Consider the following 12,465-nt stretch of genomic DNA (forward strand, 5'->3'; position numbering starts at 1 on the left):
CGAGTACCTGGGAAATTTGTCAAATACATTCGCCAAATACTATTCGACCAACCCTACTTACTACATCCCTTGCTTTTATCATACCTTCTTTCCCTTCTGGCAGCATCCCATATTTTCTTCTCTTTCCTATAATAGATCATGGTGCATCTTCAGTGTCTGCTTCCTTCTCTGCCCCCTTATTTTCCAGAATCCTAATAGCTAGAGGACTAAACCTACAAGTTAGTGTGGAGTCACTCAGATGAGATTCCAGCCCATCGTTTCCTGCCGAGAGACTTACCAGGATGCTGTCTTTGTACCCTGCTTGGGAGCTCCATTTATCAGATGCAGCTGGACAGTAGGCATCAAAAATTTTGCTGTCACTGTACCCACCCTGACGCCCTTACGGCTACTGGAAATGAGAAAGAGCATGTTGTGTGCGTGCCCACTCACCACATCGTCAAGCCTCCTGGTCGCTTCTTTGCTACTCATGCAGTAGTGAAGTACCACAGCAATGTGTCATGCACGCTGTTTCCCTCCCTCTAATTTCTCACTGCTTTGAGACAAGGTGGCAGATGCGCTCTTTGAGCTTCTCATCCAGCCCCCTGCAAGGTCTTCCAAACCAATACACGGCTCCTCTGCCAGCTTCTGATGTTCAGAGAGACTCCTCCTCAGCAGCAGTGGAGCAGAATAAAACATACCCTGTCACTCGGCAGAGCTGTATTTCAATTCCACGGCTTTTCTCTGCAAACTCTTCCTATGTGAACGGCTACTTTTTGTTTACTGAAGCGGCACACACTTCTCACCGCTTCAGAGGCACTCTCCTGCAGAGCACCTGCTCGGGTGTCTTTGAGGGGAAGCACGCAGGGGGCAGGAGCTGGCAAGGCACGGCTCTCTCCGCAGCTCCGGCGTGCTGGCCGCTGGCAAAGCTGAAGATTCAAAACACGTTCTCCTTTGACTGGAGAAGTGCAATTTTGTTTGCATGAGAAACCTCAAATACTGTAAGAGAAGGCAAAGCTAGTCATAGTGGTAAGTTAGTGGTGTATAAACAGTTTGGCTTAGGGCTTCTTTTGGGGTTTTTTACATTTTATTTTTTTTAAACTACTTCCATTGCCTATGCTATATCCTTTTTTCCAGTCAGCAGGTTGCACTGGGGCCTATTAATCCCTGACTGGGAAGGAGGCAGTGAGGGACAGGACAGGACACACGGATGGACACGCGACAGACAACACGAAAATCATTTTCTTGCATTCATTCCCTCTACCCACACCGTAACTTGACAAGCTTCTTCCTCCCACCAAGGACATCAAAACCACACCACAGCCATTGATACACTCTCTATCCTCCCAAAAATCTAACTTCCCGTATTAGCTTTGGGCCATTTTTAAATTTAGGGCCAAATCTGTACATAAAGCCACCTTGCTTCACCCAGTATTTCCTGGGAGTCTGGCTCAGGGTAGCTAGCTGAGCTCTGCTAGTCCTTCTTACGCATGTTTTTAGTACAAGAGAACAGCTGTTCTTACCCCAAAGTGCTAATAAATCCATTTGTTGAGCCCTCTGCATAGAGAGAACAAATATCTCCAATATGAAGGAAGCTCGACATCTTGTCGGTCATCTCTGGCTTACTGCCCCTAGAAGAATAAAGCACAATGTTACTGTGTATCAGGCAGAATTTCTCGGTGTAAACTACTGGGGATTACAAGCACAGGGCCCTTTGCTTTTGTTTGTTCATTTGTTTGGAACACAGAACAAGTTCTCACACTGGAATTTCAGGTATCGAAGAAAACACAGCATGTCAAAACGCTTGCTTAGAAAAATAAACTATGGAAAACCAAGCAGCTGCTGGCATCCCACTCGGTGTGACTGTTCCACGGGCAGCTGTGTTCACCCCAGCAGATGCTCACAGCCACTGCAGCCCCGGCGTACCGACCCGTCGCATCCCACCCGCGAGAGGGAAAGGGGGGAGAAGAGTGGGCTGCCTCAGCTGAAGGCGTGTGATTCGTACCACCGAAATCACAGCGCGGGCCTTTGCCAGCTCCTTTGTCAGAATCAAAGGTAGGTTTGAGCGCATTTTAAAGGTTCTCTGGTGTGCTGGAGTGGTGCTCGTGGGAACTGTAATGTAAAATACTGATGTGATTCATGTCAGTATTTTTTGGTCATGTCACAAAATTGATGTGACCAACACCTAGGTAGCCACCTGCTGACAGCTGCGGTCCCAAGGACAGCAACAGGCGACGACCCACTGAACGTGCCTGACAACAGATTTTGCATGTAAAAACATAAAGATTAAGATTTTTCAGAGTCAAATACTTCAAACTACGGATGTCTCAGGAAGCCAAATCCCTGTGAAATCAGGAATACTTCAGTCCTGTTTTTAAAAGAAATTGCCTAGGCTGACACTGAGGAGACAGCCACTTAGTGTTGTCAGCTTCCACAGTATTAAAAACTATCCTTATTTTCTTTAAAGCCCCAAATCCTGGACCGAATGATACAGCACCTACCTGTCATTTAAAGAAATATAGAAAAACGAGTTTCTATCTGTCACAGCGACAAAGAAAGAGACAAACTACATGAGCCCAGATAAAAAGAAGCCCAACTGCACAGATTTCCAAAGAAGTCTTTGCCAGGGCCATTTACCGGTTTCTTGGAGCTCCTCCTAAGCCATGCTTTTTGATCACTGAGTTCAAAACGCTGAAACAGCTTTGGCTGCCTGAGGTTTCCAGCAGCAGGCAGCAACGCAGCCCTTCCACGCTGCTCCCTCTCGCAGGCTGGCGACCTGCTCGGCCAGCAGCCCTGCCAGGGCACACCGCCCAGGACCAGACCCCCAGACAGCAGGGAAAATAACTGGGAACACTTCCACCCTCTCCGACGTCACACCCAAATCAGTTTTAAATGGTCTACCACCAGGAGAACTAAGCAGCAGGAAATGAAGCTTATTATGGAGCACAGCCCTGACACTGTACAGGGGATGAATATTCCTTTTCACTGAACACTATCTTGTTTACCAAAAGTGTGAGGATCAAGTTGATTCGGCAAGGCTGGAGCTCAAAAGGACAGATTCATGGGGATTTAAAAGTTGATGTCGATACTGTACTGCAGATATGGAAGCGCAGGCAAAAACCTGAAGCTACGCTTTTCTTCTGCAAAGCTGCAAACAGCTACTCCTCCTCACTGCCTCGCCCCTGAAGGGCAGGCGGTGCTGGCAATAATAACAACTCTCCTTAAGTCAAAATACATCATAGACATTCTCCCGTCTGTAAATCCCTGTGTCATTTGTACAATTAAAAACAAATTCAGGAAAAACAAAAGGTAACGTGCCGAGTTCATGTGCAGGGTAAGGAAATCTGCGATCAAATCTGTGCGCGCACAGCAGCAACCGCTTGGCTTCAGGTCGCTTGTTTGATGCCAAGTCCCTCAGCCACTGCACGTTGCTCAGTCCATTCCCATTCTCTCTTGGTAAGTGGACAGAAAAACATCGCTACTTATTTTAAGATATATGCCACAAAAACATACAGAAATATGCTGAGTGACTGAATTAGCATCACTAGAAATACAGCTTTCCTCATTGCCCGACTTGGATATAAACAACGAATGTCATATTAAAAACTTTCAAGCCCTCAAAATTAAGCGCAGCTCTAAATTAACCAAAGCAAAAGGTACCCAAGTCCACAAGAAACGCAGATACTTCCACAGGACCCCTCTTCACAATGGCATTTAAGGTACCCCGTTCGGGGTGCGAGGGGGATTACTTTACTGGACTACGTCATGGTTCCTTTAGAAGAGGCAGATGTTCACCACAGCTGTTCCCAAGAGAATGTGAAGGTCAAAATCACTGACTTTGCACAGAGAAGAGAAGAATTCTTTGGTTTTTTTTTTGGGGGGGGGGGGGGGGGGGGGGAGTATCTCAGACCGTGAACCAAGACCAGGCCCAAGGATGGACAATCAAATTACTGCATCACTTCCCAGAACAGAGCCTAAATTTTCTTGTATTTCCTTTACTGAGGAAGTTCCTGATATACCATGTTGTATACCATGATATTGTAACCCTAGGATGTTGTACACCGTGATAATGTCACCCCTAAAATAAGTCCTTTTGCAATTTACTGACATTTCCATTCATAAAACGTTTAGCAACCTTACCTATAACCACTAGATGGTTACGGACAACAGAATGGTAGTTTCAAGTCTGGAAGAATTTCAGGCACACGGTATGATCAAATTTCACTGCTGGTCTGTTCACCAGATGCTTTTTAAGTTTCTCTGGGCGAGCTTGCGAAGCCATGGCTACAGAGTCAGGTTCTGCTCCCGTGCAGCTCGGGGCGCAAGCTGAACCCCAGCCTCTCCCAGCCCCGCTCCCCAGGCTGCCTGCTGGCCACCAGCTTGGCCGGAGCTAAGGTTTCCAAAGGGTTGATCTGGCTACAACAACCTTCCTTCCTAAGGCTCCTCTCAGGCATGCAGTATTTAGCACCTCAGTTCTCACTCATCCCGTTCTTGTATCCTCTTTGATGACTGTTCTAACGCCGATCAGCGCGACGTTATCGCCAACGCAACAGGAGATACCGCGGCTGGAGCGTGCCTGCGCTGCTCCCATGGGGCATGCTGCCAGTCCCCAAAAATACCGCTTTATCCCAAGGCTTACCCACAGTCATAACCGGTATGACGAGCGCTGCCTACATCCATTGCATTCTTTAATAACTGAATACCAAAAGTCAGTCCACTTGACGTTTATCTTTAGACACGCTGTTTCTGAGGTTGGCCGGTGCTCAGGAACACGCTGAACTGGCAGATGGAGCGAGGGACTCAATGACCCAACAGGCCTCCTTCCACACAAGATTTACAAGTAAAGCGAGTAATTTCTAAACTGATTTAGCTTTACTTCAAAGCTGCTTTCGTAGCTTCTCACAGGGCACTCGTGACACCTAACAAAACTACTCCACTAACTGATCAGTTGTTTGCCTTAAACACTAAATGATCAGCTACCACAAACGGAATCTTTTTCCACCTCTGATAAGAAGGACAATGGGGATACGCGAGAAAAAAGTGAAACTAGAACGTTTTCAAGAGCAAAGTTTCCAGGTACCCAGTTTGAAAACCTTTCATAAACAGCTCTGACTGTCAACAGCAGCTGACCACACTAATTCCCCCGAAACCAGACCTCTGCAGGAACCTGCAGCTTGAGAACCACGAAGCTGAGGCACCAAAAGTCTCCCAGCATCGGCACATCGATCCAAGTTCACAGGGCAGGCAGGCCATGGGATGGGGCCAAGCTCTTTCCAGTGGTGCCCAGTGACAGGACAAGGGGCAATGGGCACAAATGGAGGCACAGGAAGTTCCGTCTGAACATGAGGAAGAACTTCTTCCCTCTGAGGGTGACGGAGCACTGGAACAGGCTGCCCAGGGATGCTGTGGAGTCTCCTTCTCTGGAGATATTCAAGACCCGCCTGGACAAGATCCTGTGCAGCCTACTGTGGGTGACCCTGCTTCGGCAGGGGGTTGGACTAGATGACCCACAGAGGGCCCTTCCAACCCCTACTATTCTGTGATTCTGTGATTCTGTGACTTAAGAGAAAAGGGGCCCTCCTGGCCGTGTCAGCCATGGCATCCGTGCGTGTCCCTGTGGACAGCACAGCCCCAGTTTTAACGGCATTCTAACATCCTCGCAAGAGCGGAGTCCTACAAGTGATCCATCGTGCTCCAGCCGTAACACGGCAGTGTCCCGGCGTTGGACCGTTGTCGTCGTCTTCCACTGAAACACTGGGGCGAAACAAGGTTCCTTCTACGTGAACTTACTTGAATAACTGAAGCTAAAGAAGTACTCTGATAAGGAAAGGACAGCAGTGTGGCAATATTAACACACACATCTACCAAAAGCCAGTCAGGTTTCTCCAAACAAGTATCATAAGGCTTAACTCAGGTGGCAGCAATGACAACAACACAAGATTTTAAAATACTGTTCTTTTTCCACCAAGCTGAAGACTCTAATTTCGACAGACAAAAAGAGAGACTTAATTTTTAGACAAGAAATGAAACGTGCACTAACAATGGACTGTACGTTGAGAAGCAGACTATATCTACCCACAGAGATCAAAAAATACCTGAGATTAACACATTCTAGAGTATTTTTTCAGCCTTGACAGCTTGAATTCTTTTCATTACGTTGGCGACGACTTCCTCATGTATATTATCTATATAAATGTTAGTGCATCTTTAAGTATGTTTTATATACAGTTTATTTGCACAGGAAAATAAAATTAAGTCTCTGTTTAAGAAACTACCCCCCCAAAAATAAATATAGAAACCTGGTGAATGTCATGTGAATTGCAAGCTATGCTTTACACGTCATTTTGCCAGTCTATAGCGTTGCTCTACGGGACTGGGTCTGAAAACGCATTAGGTAAATCCAGGCAGTGAATTAAACACAGGGGAACTTTCTGCTCACCCCGAGAGTTTCAGGACTTGCCTTTCCCCTGCTACTCTGTACTGCTCGGGTGCACACAAATCTGTATCACAAGACCACGGGTTTGGTCTTCTGACTGAACAGAAAGTGCCATAATTAGAGGGTTCGGGTTTTTATTGTTTTCTTACTTCTTGATTATTTTGTGCGTGTCCTCCAGACAAGCTGTGTTTCATGCAGCAAAAACTAATGAAAGGAAACAATCCTGAAATGCAAACCAAGCACTTGGGCAGGGTTTGTACGAAGCCCTTCACCACCGGCACTACCGTTCCTCTCCCAACCCAAGGTCCTGCAGCCTCTCCCTTGTAAGCGTTTCCACTGGCTTTCGGGAACATCCAGAGGACTCGGACATATTTTAGGGCACAAGCAGAACATGTGCTTAGCCTGGCGGCCTTGAATGAGCCAGTATAAGTTTGATATAGTCACCGAAATTCAACTCTCAGACATTTCAATCCATTTTCTCATGAAAACACATTTCATAACAGTAGTGAAAGCAGAATTAACAGTGCAAACACTTAGAAATCAAACTGACTGTTAAACATCAAATACCTTAATGAGACAGCTGCTTTTTGAAGATCTCAGAATAGGAAACGCAACTGCTTTGTAAACATTTCACGCTAATTTCTCCCATCACTCATCTAGATCTTGATGCTCAGTTAGAAAAAACAGGCTTCAGAGCAATGCTGAAAGCTTGCTCTCCTTGAATAGCGGAGTCAAGGCTCCCTTTTGAAGTCCCTCCTACAGGGACTGGTTGTAACAAGATTTCGGCAGTATGCTGTTCCTCATCACAAGCAATTCAACGCTGAAAGGCTTTTCAAAGAATCTGAAGCTATTTTGCCGATACCATGCTTCACATGTTTGCTTTGTGTGGGATTTTAATACTTTAACCTATGACTGCAAATCCTATTTGTAAAATAAATGAGACCAAATATGCCTTATTGCTGACGGTTTGATTTCCAGCGACTGGGATACGAACGACTTAAAAAGATTAAGATGGTTCTAATGATGTTTGTTTTGAGCAACAAAGCTCCTCGCTGTGCCTTGCAGTCCCATGATGCCCTCAGTTCTCTATTACCATATTTTCACTGTGGTTTAGTGCTCAATTAAATACAGACTGGCAATTTTATATGTACCGTTACAGAAATTGGAGCAGCACTTTATCATTGTTTAGGTAAGAATAGAATCTCAAATCGTATTTAACGGCTTCAACTTCATTCCCGCAGACAGGAATCTCCACAGTGAAAATTTTCACTTGGTTCAGTTTTTAACAGAAAAAAGATCAAAGTCTAAGAGCGGAGAGACAACACACAAGCAAACACGGAGGACGGCTTAATGGCGCAAGCTACTGCCATGTATTTCAAGAACCATCCGTAAATTAACAGGTATTGCTGACATTACATCAAGACCTGATCAAATGCGAACCCACAAGACGGGGTAAGTCAGCGTGTTTGAACCAAATGGAACCGGGTCCTTAATATCTGTAAATTAGGCCAAGCAAGCTAACGGTTTTTAAAATGCACCAAACCCCTGAGTCCCCGGAGTTAAGTGAAAGCCCGGTGCTTAAACAACTTGGCAAGTCCTGGAGGGGTGCCAGGCCAGGCTGGCCGGGGCTTCGAGCAGCCCGCTCAGTGGAAGGGGTCTCTGCCCACGGCAGGGGGGCTGCACCGAGATGATGCCCAAGGTCCCTTCCAACCCAACCCACTCCACGAGTCCACGATTACTCGACCGAAAATTTGGCCCTACAGGCCTGATTCAATGTTTCTCCTAACAAATGTTTCTTTAATGATTTCCATGGCTTTCTGAGTAACACCCACCCAGCATTCTGTATCTATTTTTACAGGTGCAGCTAACTCGTTAAAAATTGCAACCAAAACCTGAAGTTTCCCATTCTTCTTTCAATAAAAAAAAAAAAAAAAAAAAAAAAAGAGGAAGGTTTTGTCCCTGAGGGCTGTGAGAAAGATTCAAAAGAATCCCATTAAAACAGCCAAAGCAAGGAGGAAGTGCTCTATTTAAAAGATCATCTAGTGAATAATCACTCTTCTGGGCCTGCAGGACGGAGCCCTGTCGTTTGCAAAGCTTCTGACTTCGCAAATCTAAACGGAGCTCTTGGCACACACGAGGCAGGGGCAAATCTGAGGGGTTTCGGGCAGCAGAGCCCGAGCAGCCGGGTACGAGCCGCACACCGAGCGGGCCATCCCAGGGACCTCGGCTGAGCCCCAAGCCAACAGCAGAGTGAAATCCCACCGCTTCTCAAACACCAGCACTGCTCAGACCATGTGGAAAACGACAACAGCACTGGGAACCCACAGCCACACCGTCTCCAGTGCCCGGGTCCTCGCCCCCGCACGCAGGAGGCAGCTCAGGGATCGCGTTAGGTTTTGAGAGGGTTCGGCACCGCTGATTTTATGCACACGTAGTTACATGTGTAGAGATTACACATTGAAAAAAATATATCAGCATGGTACCTTTATCTACCACAGGATCTTGTTTTCCATTTAACTGCAGCCTTTCATGTCCAGGAGCCTGCTATCTGCAGACAAATTGTCATTTGATGAACCGTTAGATTAAAGAGGAGAAATGCACTTTCTCAGAGGAAGTATTTTTCCTCCTAACGCCGCAGGATTTTCTACAGTTTGCAGTCTGAAGAGGCAAGATGGAGGCCGTGGCAGGGGGAAGCAGCCCAGCGCTGTGACTTTCTCAAGGACAGGCAGCGGGTCAGGCTCAGCGCCCAGATTTGGATCCAGGTCTCCTGAATCCCCAGCCACCCGGCCACACTGCCCCTTTTCTCCTGAGAGGAAAAACCCAGTCTTGTTGCACATCTAATCAAGCACACATTTCCCCCTTTTCTTGAAGGAAGTTGGAAGAGGCGTGTAAATTCATACAGCAAGACAATGGCCGAGTTAATTATGTTCTATTCATATTACTTGCCACTCCACAGATAACATAAATAAGTTTTAAATTTATTTTTTACCATATCAATGACAAAGTTATTCAGAAGTTACTATCTCATAGACGCAACAAAAGTCAGTTTAAGAAAATGGGAGAAAGAGATAAAGTAACTCATTTTGTTAACTTCAACCTCAGTAACTCCTCAATACAGGAAAGCAGACTTGCACACGTCCTTTTCTCCTCAGACAGAGCACCTGTACATCTTTTATTCGCCCAGTGCAACCAGACAAGCTGGTTACAGAAAAATCGGGTCGACAGTAACGCGCTCAGAAGCTACACTGTGACAACGATATCTTACACAGCAGCCATCAGACTGATGTGAGAAATGCGACTGGCGGATCCTATTGACAGGCATCTGCAGAAAGCTGGGAAAAGAAAATCTATCAGAGAGACGCTGTCAGGGGAAAAAAATCATTTTTTTGTTTTAAACGAAGCACAACCTGACAGCATCTTTTTAATTCCATTAAAAGTAAGAAGCATTTAGTGAAGTCGATACTTACTGAAGCTCGTACTTACTGGCTCTAACCCTGATGGGAGAAGGCAGCTTAGACGTCAGCCTCTGGACAAAGCCCCTACAAGCACACAATGTTTTCCAGCATATTTCTGTCAGAAGGAGAGAGTTGGAACACGCCAAAAGAAACAGGGCAACCAATGTCACGGGGAAAGAGAGTGAGCTTGGTTTATAACACCCACTGGAGTTTGGCCAAGGCAGAAAAATGGCCAGGGAAGAAGAGGGTACAGAACAGTCCCAATTTGATTTTGCGTGGCCATATATCTGCTGAGGCTTCACCACCAAGCGGGCTGTCTCCTGCAGCCCCATTCCTCACACCTGAGCCTCCACGCTTTCTTCCGCACAAGATACACACTCATTAGCAAATGCAACACTTCCTAAATTGACCAAAGTATTCTCCTTGTCTGTCTGCCGGCCTCACTAGCCTTCATCCGCCTGCATCTGCTCATCTCCCTCTCACCCTACTTGCCCAAGACTTTCACCTTTCCCACGTCCTACCCTTCCCATTCCTCCCTTTGCAAGTACTGCACCTTGGTGGGGGTTCTCTCTCCTCCATGGTGGGACCGGTGTCGCCTTCCACGGCTGGGCTTTGCTGGACCTCTCCCGCCAGCCTTGGGTCCCCGCCGGCAACAAAGTCAACGCTCTCCTTCCAGTAGCAAGTCTCTCCTATTGAAGGCTTGTAAGTCTCCTCTCGTCTTCCAGACACAGCAACCCCTACGAGGGTCAGCTCGCTGCTCTTCCCTTCCCTCCTAGACACCTCTGCAGGCACCCAGGTCTGCAGACTAAAACCCAAGTGCCTGGGACAAGGAGCTGAAGAGGAGGAGCCACTACCAGCACATGATCCACACGTGTGAGAACCACTGGTGGCCAGGGGACCTACTTTGAGCCCTGCCGAGCTATAAAAAACCCGACGGGCTGGGCTCCTTTACAGATGAAGGCTCCCGTTCCCAGGTTGACTTGGACGTGTTGGCCCTCCAACAGCAATTTTCTAGAATGCAAGCACGAGTCATTCTTCTGAAGCAAAGGTTCAAAATACCATACCAACCTTATCTCGTAAGGAGCATTAGCAACTGAATCTACTTAACCCTTACAGATGGAGGAGTGGCCAACGGCTGTGGAGTTATTTTAATCGTAAGTGTTCAATTAACCCTTTAGATCAAGCGTCACCAGCCAACTTGAGTACCTGCCTTTCTGTCCATGCGCCTCAGTGTGAAGCAGCAGGACGCAGACAGGGCCTATCTGGACCGCAATCAAAACTTTTTTCTTCAGAACTTCTTGGCAGATTTCTGAAATTCTGAAGAAGTGGACAGGATGGGCCAAGGCACAATAGAAACGTTTGCAAAAGTTCCATACTAAACAAGCCCAGAAGTTAAAAAAAAAAAGGCTACAGGCTTTTGGCAGTAGCCATTTTTTGGCCTACTGCGATCAGAAATTTCGCACGTGTATAGGCACTGAGACTGCAGCCTTCCGACTGCAGACATCCTGCGCACGGCTGGGACGAGGAGAGAATGAACTGTTTGTGTACATCACCACATCTGGATCCAGCATCCAAGCCTCTTTCCATGCAGCTTAGTATCCAATTACTCCAAAAGCCGAAACATTATCTAACATCCTAACCCAGAAATCTGCTTCCTCTGGCTCTCAGCTTTCTGTGAGCTGTTCACCACCCTTTGACAACCTGTTCAGCCGAGTGATCGGCGAGGTGTGAACACTCCGCTTTCTGCCACGCTCCTCACGCTGGCGTTCTGGCAGGCGAGGATGCACTTACGTCGCTGCAAGCCATAAATCAGCAAAATAACGCGCGCTTCCATGCACGTTTCCCATGCGTTTTTCTCTCTAGAGGGTTAAATGGCCTGGATCTTAAGCGACATTTCATTCTCAATATAACACTGTTAGGAGGGGAAAATAAGTTCTGATCTAAGTTTTGATAGGCTTAACCAAAACCACAACTATGAAAAGGAAACTTTTCTGAGTTCAGAATCCGCAGTTCAGTTTTGCAGCTTTCCTCATTTGAATTGCAGTTCCTGTAGTTTTCGTTTTACCTTAGTTTTTTTTTTTCCTCCCCCCAAAGGAATTCAGTCCCATAAAACACAACTGCTCTGAAGACTTGGAAATGTACTTTCTCAACAGGTACAGAACAAGCAGGAGTAACACGCGCTCCCCACGGCCGCCTCTGCGACCCAGCGAGCAGCCGCAGCACCCGGAGACAGAGCTCTGCCTCCATGCCCAGGCACCGGCCCCGCCGAGACGGTCCAGGCCACGGTCGCTGCAGGGCTCCTGCAGTGTCCGTCGGGAACAGAAACCCGAAGGGACCACTGAGCCGGACCACAGCTCGTGCTGCTTGGCACCCTGCCTCCCGCAGCAGCCTCCGGGAGAGGCGCAGCGGAAGAGCGGAGGGATCGTTTTGAATAGCTGAGGACACCGGCAGGATCTGGCCCAGCAGCCCGCGGACGCTGCCCGCCGGCTTTTCAAGCCTTCTCCTTTACAGCACCCAGTAAAGCAATAGCTGCCTCTACCCAGCACAGGCCACTCTGTGAAAATGCTCGATGGCTTTTAACTCCTGTGCTGGCACACA

General features: G+C 47.3%; 1 protein-coding gene across 6 annotated transcripts in view; it reads right to left on the reverse strand.

Annotated features, from left to right (window-relative positions):
• ITPR1 (inositol 1,4,5-trisphosphate receptor type 1) overlaps positions 1–12,465 on the reverse strand; it is a 184,183-nt gene that overhangs the window by 167,417 nt on the left and 4,301 nt on the right. For all 6 annotated transcript variants that reach the window (XM_075433115.1, XM_075433114.1, XM_075433111.1 and 3 more), the window contains exon 2: positions 1,500–1,607. In XM_075433115.1, the coding sequence (XP_075289230.1) occupies positions 1,500–1,591 (92 nt within the window). In that variant the 5' untranslated portion in view covers positions 1,592–1,607. The remainder of the gene's footprint in view (positions 1–1,499; positions 1,608–12,465) is intronic.

This window comes from Opisthocomus hoazin, chromosome 11, assembly GCF_030867145.1.
Source record: "Opisthocomus hoazin isolate bOpiHoa1 chromosome 11, bOpiHoa1.hap1, whole genome shotgun sequence".
NCBI lineage: Eukaryota > Metazoa > Chordata > Aves > Opisthocomiformes > Opisthocomidae > Opisthocomus > Opisthocomus hoazin.